The 19,953-nt window shown below is 38.6% G+C and overlaps 1 protein-coding gene across 2 annotated transcripts in view; it reads right to left on the bottom strand.

The window, feature by feature from the left end:
• The window catches only part of GPR39 (G protein-coupled receptor 39), a gene marked incomplete at its 3' end in the record, with an annotated part of 180,575 nt that extends 165,197 nt beyond the window's left edge, over positions 1-15,378 (bottom strand). Inside the window, exons 1-2 of one of the 2 annotated variants that reach the window (XM_081935814.1) lie at positions 15,238-15,378; positions 14,092-14,958 (exon numbers count right to left, since the gene is read on the bottom strand). In XM_081935814.1, the coding sequence (XP_081791940.1) occupies positions 14,092-14,950 (859 nt within the window). In that variant the 5' untranslated portion in view covers positions 14,951-14,958; positions 15,238-15,378. The remainder of the gene's footprint in view (positions 1-14,091; positions 14,959-15,237) is intronic. The other variant, XM_081935815.1, reaches the window with a different exon arrangement.
• Positions 15,379-19,953: the final 4,575 nt, after the last annotated feature.

Below are 19,953 nucleotides of genomic sequence, written 5' to 3'. Positions count from 1 at the left end.
TTACAAGCAAAGTACTGTACAAAATATAGATATTTCACATATTAAATTCAGATTCTGATAAATTGTCTTTCCTACAACAGCTTCTGGAATTTGATTAATCATTTCCTTATAAACTTCATTGTATCTTCCCATTAAAATGCTATTTTAAAAGATAATACTTTTCACATTGTTTTATTTTTTTTAAAAGGAAAATTAAATCCCCATCCTACAACCATCATTCATAGAAAACAACTGTAAAATATAAGTATAAAAGTGAAAGAAAATAAATAACAAAAAAAAGAAAGAAAATGTGGCTAAAATTTAAAGAACAAAGAAAACTCTTTCTGTAAGCAATCCAGTTGGAAACATAACTATACCACAAACTTAGCATACTTCCTCCCTACCAAGCTCTGAAAATAGTTCCTAACTACAGTAGAAGAATGGAAAGAAAGAGACCCATAGATGCTTCCATTTGATGCTTGGGGTAATTACATTATCATTTAATAGATTGCTGTAGATTCCCAACCACAATCCATTAGCCATTCTTTGCAAAAAAAAATCTTCTACATAATTATTACAGGATTTGGCTTATAAAAAGATCTGGGTTGTCAAACTTGCAGCGTTGCGCTGTCATTATATGATGTATCATGACTTTTTCCCCTTCGCTAAACCGGGGATGGGCGTGGCCAGTGCCTTCCGCATCCAGCCCATGGGCCGTGAATTTGACACCTCTGATCTAAGTCTTGCTTCTACTCAGTAAGGACCATCCAACAGGTTTCTATGACCCTGTTGAAACAACTTTTGTAAATGTATCTCTATGGCAACTACAAGAGATCACTTGTCTTTTTCATAGGGAAAGTTCAGAATTAATCGTATTTTACAAACGCTTGTCTCTGAATTTGAATCAATTGCTCTTGGCAGATTTCAGCTATTTTTTTTCCGAAGAAATAGCTCCTTCAACTTGTTAAATTTCTTAAATCTCTACAGCTATTTTCAAAGCATTTTCATCTCTATTTGAAAACTTCATACGTTCTTTCTAAAACTTACAGATGTGAAGCATACTATGAGAGCCATTTGCTAATAAATTGCATCATGACTAAAAGCTCAACACTAGAGTTTTCAGAAGGTGTTTTTGGAATCTGAATATCTCTTTGTATTGCTCTGAATTCATATTCCAATGGGTTTCCAAAACACCCTAAATTTTAAGGAGAACTACTTATTTTCTCAATTAAAGTCACATTCTAGGATTTTTAAGTTTTTTTTTTAGAAACTGGAAATACTGCACAGCAATCTATTTAACAAGGGAAGGGTTTGGACTTTAAAAGAACAGATTAGTGGGCTGTTGAGTTATAACTACAGAAGTTATTTATGAAGAAACAAATAGTCTCCAGTATTTCCTTCAAAACTAAAGATGTTTCTTAAATTGAAACATTACATTTTTGGAGCGTACAAAATGACTGGCTGAATTCTATTTTTATGAACAGAAGTATTAATTGGAAGAAGGAAGGAAAGTCTTTTTCACTGATTTTGCTCCCTTCTGTAGTTTCTCCCTCTCTGCATCAGCTCTTCAGTGAAGGAGATTTCAGAGGTGTGAGTCAGTGCAGTGGGCAGGGAATATTGTCAAAAATGGCCTTCCTCTTCTGTCCAACTAGAAAGCTAGTTAGTCTTATCTCTTTTACATAAGAAGGCTTAGTTTACCTCTAAAGCCATCCAATCTGGGATTTAAATTGATACTTCTTTGCTAAAAGTCACTCATTTTAGCTTAAAATATGCCATTTCTCACTCCAAAAATAAAATGTGAGATCTGTTTTCAAAGACAAACAGATCACACTTAAAGGGCAGTGGATGGAACCTAACATTCAGTGCCAAAAATTCACCCACAATGACATGATTTTGATAGATACAATGAGATATGATTGACTATTGGATATCGTTGGATACCTAATCTGTTAGATTGGGTATTGAGAAAGCAGACACAGGCTTATCGTAACAACAGCTCTTTATTAACAAGTAACAAGTGTGAACAATCCAGCAACTGTTTGGTCTGACAGCAGCCCTTTTATAGGGAACTGTCAGACCTCTCAACCAATAGGCTTAAACCTCTGTTTCCACCGGAACAGAGGACCTTGGTGGAAACCACAGTAGACAGGGTGAATATCTAACACCCCTCCCCTCTTAGAAGGGATAATCCTAGTGGTCACATAATCACTCAGGTAGGCGGGCTTTTGTTTTATTCTGCCTGACCTACACAGTTCATTTGGAAGAGTTTCCTTGGACAGGTAGGACAGACCTGTTTGCTCCGCAGCTCTGCTTGGTGGAAACTCCTGGAACTTTTCCCGGGCCACGGCTTGAGTTTCTGGGACTGGCTGATTTGAAGCTCGCTGTGGGCCTGCAACAAAATCAGATAAGTCCCCCGGTACCCCCGGGCTTGAGCTGGCTGTAGAAGGAGTGAGCGTCTGCTTCGTTTGGGTAAACTTCTAATCTATACATCTGTGGTATTATCAGCCAAGCCAAAGAAGAAATGCATTTGAAGTTCAGGGAACTTAAATAACGAACTTGAACTGTAGCTATTTCCCCCCCTTTAAAATCAATCAATCAAGTTGTTCTTTCAATTTCATCATACCCTCAAGCTGTATCTTTTTCAGTAAAAGAAGAAAAACTCATCTAACAGCGATCCAAATGCAGACCATTTCCTGCCTATGAAGAAACATCTAATTTTGCTGTAGCAGAAGTCACACTATTGTCAAATTTTACTGCACCGGAGTCATCCGTAGATGTCAAGCACATATTTTTAGCAGAGTACTTGAAGTAATCTGTCCTACTGCAAATCCATTTGCCAGGTGCCTCAGAAAATATATTTCCTCTGTGATCTTTTGAAAGGCTATTTCTTTCCATGCGCGGCACCCTTATTTTGAGCTATACATTAATCTGCCAACACTAAATTGATTGTGAAAAAATTAGGTGTTCGGCTTCAGACGCTGGGCTTTCCTTCTTTTTCTCTAAGAGGTAGGAAGTAAAAAAGAGCCAACATAAGCCGCTAATTCATATTTTACAACAATGGGCTCTATAGGTCAGCCATGCAAAATGTCTTCAAAGCAGCTCACTGCAAAGATTAATATATACTTCAGAAGTGCAAAGCTTTATTTAGCAACAAATGAGGGTTTCCCTTTTCCTTCACTCTCTCGCTTACTGTGACTGCAAATATCAGGCTATTTATCACCTACGACTCTTACAGCTAATGTTTTCATTAACCTATAAAGCAAATTATTAAGAAGTATTTAAAGCCCGCCAAAGTAATGATTTACTTTTTTGTGAGCATGGCCTAGTCCACTGACAAAGTCCCTGTCTTCAAAATTTCTCCATGTTTGGTCCTGTTCTTTACTTATGTTCATAATAGGACAAATACTAATATCCCCCCCCCAAAAAAAGTACAAAAATAACATATGAGCTTCTGATCTCAGAACTTTTCCAACTTTTCAGGCAAATACAATGTGTGTGCGCGTGCGTGCCTGCGGGTGTGTTGATAGCTTTAAAAGCTTTTGTCTTTTGCCTCCTGAAACTAGCCTTTTCCATCTAGAACTTGGCTGGGGGGAAAAGCAATTTTTAAAATTGGCCTGGAGACCATCAGTGTGTAGGAAAGGTGAAATACCCCTGCTTCCATTTGAACTGATTTCCCTCTGCAAATGTAGCGTTGGCCCTCTCCTTTTATATTCCTCGTAAAATGAAGTTTCACCCAAAGTGAAAGTTGCGGATATGAACTATTGCAATGCCTGCCAGTTTCAGCACTTATTACTTTTTCTTTTGAAGCCTCCGTCCTTTGCTAAGTATGTCAGATTAGTGTGAAGATCTCAGACAGGGGTTTTATGCTAATTCTAAATAAAGCTTCTGGAGAGGAGTTGAAGAATTATGTTTCCCTTATACCTTTGTACTTTAATGACTGAGCAAGATTTGAGAGCTGCACTATTGATACAGATGAAGAACTGACCTAAAAAACTGAAATGAAAGCGTTTGTTGATCATAACAGGACTCCCTGCATCTCTAACATAACAAATCCATTCAAATATTGAACTACATGAAGGTCTGACGTTTATCGATAGCAAGTAAGTTCTAGACTCTGTTAACTGTAACATTAATTAGCCTAAGGGGAAACTGCTTAGTCACATAGGGCAGACTTTCTCTGTTTCTCCATATCTTGTCTGTCTGGTTTGAACTGACTAAGACTTTTGTGAAAACACAGAAGTCACTTGGGTACTATGGTACATATATATTTTTATGCACAGCTTTTGAAACATTATAATTATTTTCAACAGCTCAAAGACTGTGTCAGACACAGGAACCAGAATGACATCACGAGCTGATCAAAGTTGCTTCTTTATTGCTGTTAACAAGAATCTTGCCAGACTGATTCCATTCTCTTGGGAAGAGTCAGATAAGGGTTTCAGGGATTCTGTGGGAGATAACATCTGTTCATCTTCCAGCTGTGCAAGGACTCTAAGCTCAACACCCTCTTCACTCCTCCCCCCACTCTAGTTGCAGATTTCACTACAGACCATAAGGATTTTTTTTAAAAAAACAATATATTTTTAAACCAAGCTGTAAAAATATATTAACAATATCTTAAAAGCAAAAATAGTTTTCAAACTTCAGCATAACTGGTAGAGTTTTTAATTTTCCTTAAAGGAAACATTAAAATTATCTGAATGCAGGAAATACTTTCTGATTTGTGCACCATTCAACTATCAAAAATGTTTTATTTAAATGCAAATGTTGAATTCCCATCTTTTAATTCTGCACCGACCTATAAATGCAAATGTAATGTAAAATTTACATGGTAAAACTATTTTACACTCTACTAAATAAATAGTCACATTTTTAAAAACCATCAATTTACTGATCAGAAACAGTCAACCACTTTAAAAAAAGAAAAGAAAAAAAGAAATAGGCCATGGGGGGGGGGGTGTCTTGCTGCTGCTGCTCTCTTATAGAAGGAAGGAGTTTTAGAAGCAAAGGTCATCTACCTATCTTACTTTGGAAGGCAATAAGTCTTGGTTCTTTAACCTTATGGATTAAATTCAATTCAATGCCAAATGCCAACATTTAGGCATTACCTTTTCACTTCTTATGTTCCTAAGCCAAATCCATTTCTCAACCCAACAAACGTTTCATAAAAATATTCTAGTCCATGAAATAAAAAGCCACACTTTTCAATTAAAAGTCAATTATAATCACAATTAATAGGAATAAAACTCTCTAGCGAGCCCATATAGACCTTGTGGGGAAGGAGATGACGGTGGAGATGAAGATCAGTTGAGTCAACAGTGAGCAGCTAGATTGTAATTTGTGATGCTAGAGATTAATCACTCTCTTCTGTGGTGCTGTTCTATTAGTTAATGTTTTCACTTTCAGAGCTAGAATTTCTAAAAAGGATATGTAAGTCCCTTGCTATATTTATTGCTTTCATAGCCCTTTCTTTAGCATCTATTGGCTTGCCTCTACTTTCCATAACAACCTATAGCGTAAGCCTGTTGGAGAAAAGTAAGCTGCTGAAAATCAGGAAGGGAGCTCAGCAGTGGTGGAATCCAAAAGTTTTAACTACTGGTTCGGTGGGCATAGCTTGGTGGTCGTGGCTTTGTGGGCATGGCAGGGGAAGGATACTATTAAAATCTCCATTCCCTCCCCACTCCAGAGGAAGGATACCGCAAAATCCCCATTTCCTCCCGATGGTAGGCATGGCTTGGTGGGTGTGGCATGGCTTGGTGGGCGTGGCTTGTTGGGTATGGCAGGGGAAGGATACTATAAAATCTCCATTCTCTCCCCACTCCAGGGGAAGGATACTGCAAAATCCCCATTTCCTCCCGATCAGCTGGGACTTGGGAGGCAGAGAATAATGTGGGCAGGGCCAGTCAGAGATGGTATTTACCAGTTCTCCAAACTACTCAAAATTTCCTATTTGCTATCGGTTCTCCAGAACTGGTCAGAACCTGCTGACATGGCATGCGAAGAAGAGACTTCTTAAGGGTTTTTTACAGGGGCTTTTAAACCAAATTTTAAGGAGGGGAGGGGGGTTTGATTCGGATGGCTCAGACAGGCTTGGGGGAGAGTCTGCCAGGGCACAGGCCAGAGCTAACTAATGGGCACGGGTTGGGAGGGCTAGGAAGGGTTGGGATTCTGGGGGAGACATTAAGCCATTCCATTGGGGGGTTCACCCTCTCTACTGTTTGTGGGAGAGGCAGATATGGTGGGGGCCGAGGGCCAAATGATGTTCGGAGGACACGGGTTTGCTGTTTAAGAGAGATTGCGAGTTCCGACCCTCATCGCCCTTCTCGCACCCCCGGGTGCTCGGGATTATAGGACCCTGGTCTCCGGATGGTGTTGCTTAACACCAGGTCCATGGTACATAAGACTCCCCTCATTTACGACCTCATACAAGAGGGTAGAGCGGACCTGGCGTGCATTACGGAGACCTGGTTGGGCCATGAGAGGGTGTGCCCCTTAGCGAACTATGCCCACCAGGCTTTCGGGCGTTTCACCAGCCGAGAGCCCAGGGCAGGGGCAGGGGGTAGTGGTGGTTATTAGGGAAAGTCTCAGACCTCAGGAGGTCACTGTGCCTCAGATAGGCGGGAGTTAGTCCCTCTTTGTGAAGTGGGGCCTTGGAGCTCAGGTGGATCTGTTTTTTACGTACCTGTCTCCCTGCTACGTTTCATCGGCCCTGCCGGATCTGCTGGGTGTGTTAGCTGGATTGGCGGTTGATTTCCCCAGGCTCATGGTCCTGGGGGATTTCAATCTGCCTTCCATTGGCGAGACATCCGAGTCAGCTCGGGAGTTCATGGCTTTCATGACAGCTATGGACCTAACTCAGTTAATTCAAAACCCCACCCATAATGGGGGACACACGCTCGACCTGATTTTTGTCTCTGGGCAGTGGATGAATGATCTAGATTTAGGGGATATTTCTATTCAACCCTTGTCATGGTCTGATCATTTCCTCATCAGATTTGACTTCCATACCACTACCCCTCACCGCAGGGAGGCGGAACCAACTAGATGGTTCTGCCCCAGGCACCTGATGGACCCCGAAAGGTTCCTGATGGAGCTTGGGACTTTTCCTGAATCCCTTGCTCACAACTCGACCGAAGCCCTAGTGGAAGCCTGGGATAGGGCTGCCGCTGGGGCCTTGGATCGCATTGTGCCTTTGCGGCCTCTGACCCGGTGTCGATCCCGGGTGGCTCCCTGGTTTACCGAGGAGCTCCGGGAGATGAAACGCCAGAAAAGACACCTGGAGAGTGGTCTGGAGGGCCAGCCGGTCCGAATCTGATCGAACACTAGTAAGAATTCATATTAAATCCTACTTAGTGGCGATAGAAGTGGCAAAACGGCAATATTTTTCCGCTCTTATCGCGTCCACAGATAACCGCCCAGCTGCCCTGTTTAGGGTGACCCGCTCCTTACTTAACCAAGGAACTGGGGAAGACCCCTTGCAGGGTAGGGCTGAAGAATTTGTTCAGAATCTGCAGGATAAAATCGCTCAGAACACCTGACGGCCGTGACCAGGGGGGCCTTTTACCAGGTTCACCTGGTACATCAGTTGCGCCCCTTCTTGCATTGGGATGCTCTGTACACAGTCACTCATGCCCTCTTCCTTTCTCGCCTGGACTACTGCAATGCTCTCTACATGGGGCTGCCCTTGAAGAGCAGCTGGAGGCTTCAGCTGGTCCAGAATGGGGCCGCGCAGGTTGTCATGGGGTCAACCCATGACATAGGTGCTCCCATGTTACACCCCTTTTAGGCAGCCTGCACTGGTTGCCAGTTGTTTTCCGGCTGCGATTCAAGGTATTAATTATGACCTTTAAAGCGCTCCATGGCTTAGGCCCAGGGTACCTGCGAGACCACCTACTGCCACCAGTAGCCTCCCACCATCCAGTACGATCCCACAGAGTTGGCCTCCTCAGGGTGCCGTCGGCCAGACAGTGTCAGCTGGTGACCCCCAGGGGAAGAGCCTTCTCTGTGGGAGCGCCTTCTTTCTGGAATGAGCTGCCCCCGGAGCTTCGCATAATCCCTGACCTCTGGTCCTTCCGACGTTCCCTAAAAAGTTGGCTTTTCCAGGAAGCCAGCCTGGCCTGTTAATTTTAACTCATTTTTAATGAGGTTTTTTTTTTTATATGTATTTAATTTCTTTTTAACTTTTGGGATGTGTGTTTTTTAATGTTGTACGCCGCCCTGAGTCCTTTGGGAGAAGGGCGGCATATAAATCCGAAAAGAAAAAAGAAGAAAAGAAAGAAAAAGAAAAGAATACTACCCCTGGAGCTCAGGTTGTTGGATGAGACTTAAATTTGGGTCTCCTAGTCTATGTCCAACACTTTCATTAAAACCCTTGTGTCTTCCTTATTACTGCACTTGTTGTGTATTGCCTTTTGACTGCTGATTTTCAGCAATCCTGTATATTCAGTCAAATATACCTTCTGTTTTAAAGCCTAAAAGGGAGCAGCAAAACAGCAATTGTCAGGGCTGCACATCTATTTCCTACAAGCAATTTCCTCCCCTACAACACCTTTTCCAGAAGCATAGAGTTGAACAAAGGCAGGAAGCAAAATAAACATGCTTCTATCAACCATTTTGAACCAGTTCACTACTGACGTCCTGGGGGACTTAGCCCTCTGCTCATTCTCTCTGTAAGGAATGAGGCCTTTTGGTTTTCAATGCTCTTCAGCTCAGAGCTACTAGAGAAAAAGAAGAGAGAATTCATTGGTGCAAAAATAGTAATGAAAGCTTAAAAATCAAATCATTTTTTTCAGTGTAATAAAGAGTAAAGCTGTCAGTTGTTGGAAGATTGTGAGGTCAAAAATGCTCCTTATTGTACCAAGATAGAATCACAGAACTTTGAAAAAATGTCTACCTTCCTTTCTGTTTCCTCTAGTACTCAATCAAATCAAGGCAGAGTTGTCTTGAGTTTCCTTCTCAAGCTTTCCTCTTTCTCCAGAACTGAGTAATATTTCCTGAAAGGAAATTGCTTGTTCATTTCTTCTCTAATCCAAAGGTCAGCTTTAGATCCCTTTTCAAAGCTTACTTTGGATGACAGTGTCTTGGCTGATCTCATAGAGCTAAGCAATACTGGAAAAAATTACTAGTTGTATGAGACACTACCAGAAATCCCAACACTGTCGACTAAGTTTTGGAAATTGAAAACATCTTGGAAAAAAGCCATGGCAAACCATGGCGATTTTCTTGCCAAGAAAACAGCATGGATAACAGTGCATTGTCATTCAAAGTAATTACTAGCTAGATTTCAATGAGTCTCTCCTTTTCTTCTTTGTAGGTAAAGATGAATTATAGGTGAATGGTTTGTATCACACCAAATATACAGATGCAATGTTTCAAAGGGCTGTCAGTATTTTTAAGATGGGGGGATTATTTTACATCATTTTGTGTGTGAATGTAAATAAATTGATACATGGAATGCTGGAGGCCAGATTAATCTTAATAACTAGGGCAATGTACACTAAAATGGAGAGGGAGGAATCTTGGTGGATAGAGAAATTGAAAAAAAGGAAAGAAAAAGCCAAGCAAAGAATTGCCCATAAGACAATGGCTTGTATCACTTGGTCATCCTATTAATACTTGTACTGACTTTATAAAATTGCTTTTGGAAAATCCAGAGTAGAGGTTGTATCACCCTTAGTGCAATAACCACCCCTGGAAAAATACATTTCCCAGCGACTCTCTGCAAAATATTAACCCTGCATCTACATTACAGTTCATATTTAGAAACAAATATTACATTCTTCACTACTAGGTTATTTTTTGAGCTATTATTTCATAGGCTTATTATTTTATCTTACTTTTCTGTTTTCATCCTGAAATTCAATACTAGGGTCTAAATAGCGCACAGAAAACATTTCACTGCCATTCCCTCTCTAACATGTATTCCATTTGTTTTCATTATTTTTCAAAAACCAAAATGTAGCACTAAAACCTCATACACTTTGACTTGAGTAGTAGATTTATGAATTTAATTTCTGCTTTATAGAAGTTATTACTTTTAACAATTTGGGAGGAAGACGATAAATTGTTATTATTACTGTTAGACTCCTTAAGACATCTTGCTCTGTGTTTGTCATTTACATTTCATGTTAAATGTGAAATATATTTGGAACAAGCAAATATTTGTTTTAATTTGATCCGTCAGTTAAATGAAATTCAGACAGAGATATTGTTATCAAAATATTTAAATTCAACAATTTGTAAACAATATATTTGTTCATTTAGTCTAAATTAAAAGCACCCCAAACCATAATTCTTATGAAAGCCACAACTTCAAATGTGCTATTCTCATGGATGTAGGCCATGATTCCTATTTCCTGTTCATTAATATCTTCTCTAACCGAAGAAAATTAGTGAGACATATTAAAGAGTTATCCGAAATGCATCCCCAAAACCACTAACCACTGCAGGCAACAGGGCATCTTTTTACAAAAAAATTAATGTATTTTCCTAACAATGACTCCTTAGTGTTCTTTCTGATCATAGTCCCAAAGGTGCTTTTTCAAGAGGCAAATGGACTTTCTTGTTTCTCTTTGAAGATGTTTTGCTTCTCATCCAAGAAGTGTCTTCAGCTCTGGAAGAAGCTTCTGGAAGAGATCTGAAGAAGCTTCTTGGATGAGAAATGAGATGTTTTCAAAGAAAAACCAACTTGATGGCACATAAGCAAAATGTATTTCTCCCCCAGAATATAGTATATCATTTGTTTGCAATAGTGGTGACAACTATTTGTTTTTAGGAATAAAAGTGCATGTACTGTCTATGTACTGTTATACTAGATGGATTTCTTAGGCTACAGATAGGTGAAGTCAGATAGGAAAAATCCTGTCCAAATAGAAAAACAGCTAATGCCCACTTCACCCCACAAACAGCTGATCACTTGGTTCAGATATTACTGAAATCCTAAGAAAATACATTTATGAACTTCAGAAGCACAGGTTATACAATCACTAGTCACATTGGCACATCAACAGAAGAGAAAACCCTAACTCACAAAATGATGAAACAAAATATGTTGCTTAATATACAGCAGTGTACCTAGAGTGTTATGAAATGACATCAGCTTATGGAGCTATATACTGAAAGCACATTAAGTATGCCACATATGGAATGAAAAACGTAAAAAAAATATGTTAACGTATTTGTTATTTGTTAACATGCTATATACCATTGATTCTTCAAACTAATCTATTAAAATGCTGAAATGGATATAGATGAAAGATAGTGTAAAGAATTAAACTAAAGAGTCTTTGAGCAAAATGTCTAGAGCCTGAATCCAAAACTTTCATTAACTATGTATTCTGTAGTTACCTGTAAGTCAACATTGCCCCACCACAAAGTACAAATATGTGTTAGTTCAGCATTCTTCAGTGTTCATTTGGTCTCCTAATTGTAAATTCTGAGAATTAGAATCCACACATTATAGGGATTACTAAAACAATACAGGAAAAGTACTCCCCATAGCTGAAAATGGGATATTAATTTTCACAGTTACGTTTATGAACAATTCTTTTTAGTGCAACAATAAACCAGCAATAAACAATATGCCACCTTAATTGCTTTATTTATTTTTTAGTATTTGGTCAGAATTGTAACAGCATGACCACATTTTCTTGTTTCTTTTCCCCCCAAATAAAGGGAAGGGAAGGGAATTTGCAATATTCACTGCATTCATTTTGTAGTAAGTTAAATAGTTGAAGTTTCTTTGGCTACAGATCATAGTAACAGCGCAAACTATTAGGAAATTATAAATATAATTGCTAATCTACTTATATACTCAATAGCTGCTAATGTATTTTAATTTACTTTTCATCCCCCCTCCCCAAAATCTGGTGGACTCTCAAAGGCATCCAAAAAATAACTGGCTTGGTGACGTCCACACTCATGATAGTTTAATAGAAGATGATAATTGTAGGAGGCAAGCCAGCATAAACAAGGAATGGCAGCCATTCAGGCAGAACATGATGAAAAGTTAAGAAACCAAAATAAAGTGCTAATGCCCAGTGAATGACAATCTGGCATGTTTCTCAGAATGGGGAGATGACAACTTAATAAGGTTTAGAGTAATAAAATGTGGCAAGGAAAAAGCAGAATCTAATGTAATTGCCAGTCATTTAATAAATACAATTCCTAACAAATTCCAGAAGAGAACAACACATGAAAGCAATTAAGAATTATCAAGACTTTAATGAAACTAGTGTCAATTTGAAAGAAAGTGAAGAAAGAATGGTTATCTTTTTAACTACCTCTAATCCAATACCTTCAATTGCATGCAATATGTATAATCTCCACTTAAGAGTTTTGGGCAAATGCATGGCTTCTACCAAGCACATAACTATATATCCTGACATACTTACAGAGAAATCTGAACAAGCATAGTAGTTCAAAAGTAACATAACTATATAAATATAACTATATAAATATAAATATATAAATCCTGCAAAGATGAATAATCCCAAGGAGGTTTCAGAGCGTGCAAAACTGACATCTTCATGTCAACCCCTGCCTATGATTACCATAACTGGAAATATGAGGATCAGCACCAGATAACCACAAACTTGTTATCCAATGATTTTCTAGATCAGTGGTTCTCAACCTGTGGGTCAGCACCCCTTTGGGGGCCGAACGACCCTTTACAGGGGTCACCTAAGACCATCGGAAAACACATATTTTCAAAAAAATATGGAAAACATAAAATAATTTTATGGTTGGGGGTCACCACAACATGAGGAACTGTATTAAAGGGTCGCGGCATTAGGAAGGTTGAGACCCACTGATCTAGATCATGGGTGTCAAACTCGCCGTTTCACGTTGCCGTCACCTGTTGCTTCGCAATGTTTCCCCTCTTTGCGGATCTGGTGTGGGTGTGGCCAGTGTGTGACACAGCCAGCCTGCGGGCCGCCATTTTGACACCCCTGATGTAGATCTTTACAGTCCATGTATGGTAACCTTGTTGTTAGACCCTCAATGCAAATCCAGGTGAGAGAAATTCAGCATGGATTAGGAAAGATTTACATGATAGAGTTATGTTAAAGACAAAGAAGCATGGCCAGTGAAATAAAGTGGCAAGGTTAAATATACATCTTGGGGCGAATTTTCTGAAAGTCTGGATCAATTGATTAATCACATTTATATAGCCACTCATATATGGTAGAGATCGTTTATGGTAGAAATGGATGGGATATATGGTACAAATTGCCTTTGCAAAACCTAATATTATACAAATCAATAGATTGTTAGCATTATTATTAACTGTCTTTTTCCAAGTTTGGTGCTGAAGATTGTAGCCCATGCTAGTAAGCCTTAACCTTCTTTTCTAGGATGTAAATGTAAATCCTGCCAAATTCAGATATTTCTGACAAGGTCTGTATTGCAAAGATAGGAATTTCAAATAATTGCCTGGGTTGCTTTTTCAGAGAATATTCATGGATCAATATATTTATCATACTTCCTATTTTAGACCCCCCCCCCCAATTCCATCCTTCCCTTCTTGTTGCTTATAAAATGCTGTGAGGTCATCAAACTTTGTTTTATTTCTCTAAGGGGAATGAATTCAGTGTCATCAAACAACATGACTGTGAAAGCAAATTGAATTTTAGGAATTCCATCCTCACACAAAGACACACTTAACTGAAGAGATGCAAACTTCCAACCCATACCCAATGAGACCATCTGGAGGCTGCAACAATTGTACAACTCTCTAAAAATAGAGAGCTTTCTTTAAATAATGATGAAAAAATGTCATAGGATACATAGAGGAGACGCAATGAAAAATGCAGGCGTTGGATTCTACGTATAAAGAAATGCAACTTGAAATAAATCCATTCCTCTTAAATACACATTCATGTTGCTTGCACCAGATAATTTTTGTGTCACTTGCTTTCTGCTGAGCAGGAATATTTCCATAATGAATAACAAATAGTCAATTGAAAAGATATAGAGCCTAATTCAATTCTGCCATTAATTTTCCATTTCAGGTTATCCTTTCTCTTCCATATCTTTCTTGTTTTGTAACCCATTTCTTACTACTCACTATCCCTCACCCATCAATGTATGGTAATCCCATTATGAACTTACCTAGGAAGATAAGAGTCTGTTTCTTGGATCCTCTGCTCTCTGGACTTTCGGTTTTCCTTAGAAATTGGGATTGCTTTTTTCTTCCTTTTACTTCCACCATTCCTTGCTTGTAGACCATCAAGACTTTAATCATATTCCGGCACATAAATGTTACAGAAACCAATACTATTATGTACACAATAAAGGCAGTGAAAATACTAAACTGGAAGACTTTCCATTTGGATGATAAATTGGTACATATTGTCACATTTAAACTAAATTCAGGCAGACGTTGAGACTTGACTTTTTCACAGAGAGCCAGCCCTCGATGCCCTGGGATGTCTACCAACGGGTGCTCTGCTCCCATTGCAAAGAGAAGGGGTAGGGCCACCAGCACCGATGTAATCCAAACAAAGGCAATGAGGATCTTCACTTTGTAGGTTCCAGAAGTAGATTTGAACTTAAACGGGTGGCAGATGGCAATGTATCTCTCAAAGCTTAAGGTGGCCACATGTAACACAGTGGCATAGCTGCAAGCCTCGAAGAGGAAGCTGTACAGCTTGCAGGTGAGATCTCCTTTTGTGGTGGAGAAAGGATTCCATATGATGCTGTAGAATTCCACAGGCATCCCCAGTAAGATCACCAAGAGATCCGAACATGCTAAACTTATCATGTGGTCAGTCACTGCTTTTTGCATATAGCCTTTCTTTTGCAGGATTTTGGAAGTCCGGATGGTGACACTGTTGCCCAAGATCCCTGCCACAAAGATAATGCTATAGATAAGGGCAAGCGTGATCTTCACCCATTTGTCTACTTCAAAGTCTTTCACGTGGCTGTGATCAATGAGGTGCCAACAATCCTCATCCTTTGAGGCCTCCATGAGCGAAACTAAGTATGGGAAAAGGAAGAGAAAAGCAGGTCACCAAAGGTCACTCTCTCTCTAGTCTGACAGTTAACATCCCACCACACTTACTCTGAAGCTAGACCAGTTGATTTGAAGAATCTTTTGTTCTATGTAAGGACAAACAGACGTGAAGTTTTAATAACACATTCATCTCTCGCATTTCCCACCCTACCCTCAGGCCTTATTGAATTAATCATCTGTCTCAATCAAATTAGCAACAATGAGATAGGAAAAAAACAAACTGAGGAAAGCTTTTTGTTCACCTGTTTTGGGTGAGACAGAAGACAGGAAATGCTCAATGCTGAAAACAGCTCTCAGTTCTCCCTAAAGAACAGCTAACCCGACCAGCAGTACTGTTGTAGTCTCTGCCCTTTTCCACAAGATCTGTTCCCTGTGGCTGAAAGGCAACAGTTTTGGTCAAACATTAACTTGGAGCCGAACAGTGAAAGGGATGTGGTCACTGATGAAGCCGATAAGGCGGGCTGAAAAGGAATGAGGCAATCTGACTAAGAGATAAATATTCGGATCTGGTTCCCCTTCCTGAAATCCCTCCCTGCTTGTTTTAAGCTGGGTTGCTACTGCCGGCAGTGTATGCTGTTATTTACAATCCACCCATTCCCACAGTTTTCTTTAATGTCCTTCTCTTTAATTTCACCTCTTTTCTGCTTTAAAGGCAGACTAGAAGCAGACCTCTGCAATGGCTTGTCAGTTCAAAACAGGAAATTGCTTTCCTCATCTTCTAGCTGGGTTTTTGATATATTTTTTTAGAGAACTTGACTACATGGAAAGTTTTGGCACTGGATGGTTATGGACAGAGTTGTACATACAGGTAATCTTCAATTTACGACTACAGTTGAGCCCGAAATCTATGTTTTTAAGTGAGAATTTTGTTAAGTGAGTTTGCTCCATTTTTTGACTTTTCTTACCGTATTTCTTAAGCGAATCCTTGCAGTTCTTTTTTTTTTAATATTTTTTTTTATTTTTTTATTTTCAAAACAAACACAACACAAAGAATCCTCCTTCTTTACACACTGTAGAAAGTGTATCAGTTGGTTACAAAAGGCTTTCGTGCATCTCTTCCACAGTCATCAACCATAATTCATATTAACTCAAGTATTTTAACTCTGATATTTATACATATTACCATCATCATACCTCCATTTTCATTTTGACTATAATTGTTTAAATATCCTTCATCATAAAATATACCAAGATTTAAAACATAACCACATACTGGCATTTCATTTGCTATTTCTAAAATCCTCCAATAACACTGAATCCTTATGGCCTATTCTAGCTAAACATCCATAATATTTAATAACAAAAATTTCTAATCCTCCTTTCCAAATCACTGTTTACAATCTACATCCAGTTTCCTCATGTTTTACCCATATCTATGTATACATTGTTATCATTATCCCTCCTTTATTTGACTGTATCCTGTATCATAACATTTTCCCCCTAATAATCAAAACTTAACTAAATTTGACTTAGTTATTTTTTATTAGCCTTTACATATAACCAAAAAGATTTCTAATCTTTCTTTCATGGGTATCATCAATATTCATATCCAATTATTACTTATCATAACAATGCATATGTATACATTATTACCATTATCAATTATTTATTTGACTATAGCTATTGTCCCTAAATTTCACTAAGTTTAAACTAGTTTTAAATTATACACTTCCATCTATCAACTTGTATCTTTCCAGTAGCAAAACAATCTCATGTCTTCTGCCATTGTGGTATCAGTCCTCTAATCATCTCCTTAATCAAATTTGTATGGATTCCCCTTAGCAACTCATTGCTTATTAAGTCTGTCATGTAATTTCGATGCCCTTCTTCTATTTCCTTAATCAGCTTATCTTTAACTGTCAGAAGTGTTATCAATGATGTTGCTAATAAAATTTCTCTCTTTAGTTCCATAAATTCTTTTGTTTTTCTTCTTCTGTATCTTGCCATCTGGGGTAGAGTTCCCCTCCATTTAATTCCTCTTTCAGTGTTCCACTCTTTCCATTTCCAGACACAAACTAATCACCATAGATATCAGCGGATTTAATTTCTTTATGGTCATTTTCCTCTTCGGTTTTTAGGACTCTAACCTCCACTTTTTCCACTTGATAAACATCTCCAACTTCTTCATCATATTTTACTGTTAGATGCTCTAGGTTTTCCAACTTCTTCTCCGTCCTCTCAAATGTGTTTGATAATTTCTGAATGTCTAACAATATCTTTTGCAGGCTTAAAGTTTCTTTCTGCTGTTGTAATTGTGCCATTATCTCCAGCTGACAAACACTGATGCTCTGGCTTGGAAGGTTTTTACAAGATAAAGCATAAATCCACAATAAGGTCTTATTTTCACTTTTCTCTGGTTAAAGATATACTTCAAAGGGACATCTGTATGCTTTTCTTCTTATCACCCTCTATAAACAAGCAGTGAGACCTTGAAGTGTCAAGCCAGAATAATCAGTGAGGAAAGTAAGAATGTTTTGTTTCCAATACACAAACCTCCAGCCTCCGAGTAGCAGTGTTTTGCTTTCCCTCTGTTGTTACAATTTTCTTTGTTTCCTTTGTATCTTTTTTATATTCCAAGTTAAAAAAAAAAGTCAAATTCTTGAATGAGTTAGAGAAAAAAAGGGGAAAAACACCCAAAGTAATGAAGAAGGAGAATTTCAGTCCATAGGTTACAAAGAATAATAATAAAAGAAAAAAATAGAAGAAGAAAACTTAATCCATTCATTTTAAAAGGCTTGCATAAATTTCATCCATGAACATAGCATTTAAAAAGTAAGATAACCCATTGTCCAAAACCATTCAAAGCTTAATTCCGCAACTTATTTCTTCTGTTATCAAATTTAACTTTAACTTTAAATTCTTTATAGGCAGTCTCTTTTAAAACAGTAAAAATTCCTCACCAGCTGGAAACACTTTCTCTTTCCATATCCTTCCGTTTTGGAGCCGCCCCGACTTCATCAACCTAATGGCTGGATTTTTTGTCACCGGCTTGAAGAAATTCTCTTGGATCGAACAGGGACTTTGTGATGTCCCTGAGATCAGCAAGACGTATTCTTCCTTTCACCATCTCTGCGGGACAGTTTAGGTCCGATTGGACCACCCAGCGGCAAAAGTATCAGCTGCGGTCTTGGAGCATCGAGACCGCATGTCCATATCGTTGCAACATTGGCTCCTCCCCCCGAATCCTTGCAGTTCTTAAATTAGTAACACGGTTGTTGAGTGAATCTGTCTTCCCCATTGATTTTGCTTGTCCGAAAGTTGCAAAAGAGGATTACATGACTCTGGGACACTGCAACTGTCATAAATATGTGTCAGTTGTCAAGCATCCAAATGTAAATTCCGTGACCATGGGGATGCAGTGTGAAAAAATGGTCATAACTCACTTTTTTCAGTGCCATTGCAACTTTGAACGGTCACTAAATGAACTTTTGTAAGTTGAGGACTACCTGTTTTTTATTGAGCTTCTGAAAATCCAAATCCTCAGAGGAAAACTTCCTTAGCGGGCCAGTGTTGGTACAAATGATTCTGATGCCAGTGAAATTCTGTGCATCATTATAATGTCTGGGAGGAAGAAACAAAGTTAGGGTAAAGCTATTGAGATGCTCCTTTTTGCCCAATGGCAAAATGTCCTGGCAACTTTTTTTTCCTGACATGTGCCAATGAAATTATTCATCCCTGGCCCACAAATAACACAGGTTTAAGTCCTCCTTAGCTGTGTCAGTTCTTTATCACTGATTTCCTGGAGCTAATATTGAAGGTGCAATCTAACAGGACTGTTAATGTTATCTTTTTGCCCTTTTTTCCCACCCTGTCCAAGGACAGGCTCAGGATGTAGAAAATCAGTTAGGCATTGTCACCACTTTAGCTTGCAAGGAATTCATATGTTTGCAGGAACTTGAAACAGAGCCAATAGAGGCAGGAGAGATTTCATGCCTGCATAATTTTCATGCTGATTCCAAGATGGCTGGAGGGAATTGAGAAAGCCCCAATGGTGATGTCAAAACTATTCAATTCCCATAAAATCATAGGATTTAAGGCCATCGAATTCAACCTCCTACTCCGGGTAGGTATCTAAAATAAAGATTCCCTTTCAGATGCTTCTGAAGCCTCTTGTTAAAGTAGTAAGGATAACTACAAAGATGGTCAAAAAGCAAAGAAATGTATCCTTAAATCCCATTTTCAATCTCAAGCCTCTTTTCCTTGATGGATGATACCATTTTGTGACTAAATCCTTAAGAGCTACTGGGGACCAGCTGAAGAGGAGAGATGTTCCTTAAATAATACAATACAATAGTATATAAATGTCCCTTAATTCCTTGTGGAGGAATAAGAGATGAAACTTTTCCCAACTAGCTTGGTCATCTATGGCTGAGCAGAGAAAAAATGTATAATATAAAATTAGATCAATGAACTAATGGATTAAGCAGAAGGCAGTTAACTGCCAATATTTACACTCCTCATGATTTTGTAATATGGTTTCACCAACAAAACTGGGGGTGGGGGATAATATAAAATGTGTATTTTAAGAAGAAATAAGTAGGGAAAAATAGTTATGTTTTCCGGTGGTGAAGGTGGGTTGGGAAGTACATTTAAAAAGGAAAATGGAATCATGTGACTTAGAAAAATGTACATGTAAAATATTTATGCACATTGATGCAATACGGGAAAGAAGGAATTTATGAGAATTAATAAGATCAGATTTAGCTAACCATATCTATGAAATTTGTGCTTAAATACAGGAATTACCTACTGGGGAAACAATTGTTAGAAAATGAACATATTCTATACACCACAATCATAATCAAATTCCACAGAATATAACCATATTAGTGCCAATCACTATATAATCCTATGGTATGGTAATAATCATCAGCTTTATACCATATATTTGTGTGGCTGTACATGAATAAAAGATGATGGGATGCATTTAACCCACTCAAAAGAGGCCACAAAGACAG

The sequence above is a fragment of the Natrix helvetica genome (assembly GCF_964273705.1).
Source record: "Natrix helvetica genome assembly, chromosome: 1".
In the NCBI taxonomy this organism is placed as follows: Eukaryota; Metazoa; Chordata; class Lepidosauria; order Squamata; family Natricidae; genus Natrix; species Natrix helvetica.
This window is presented reverse-complemented; position numbering and strand designations above follow the sequence as displayed.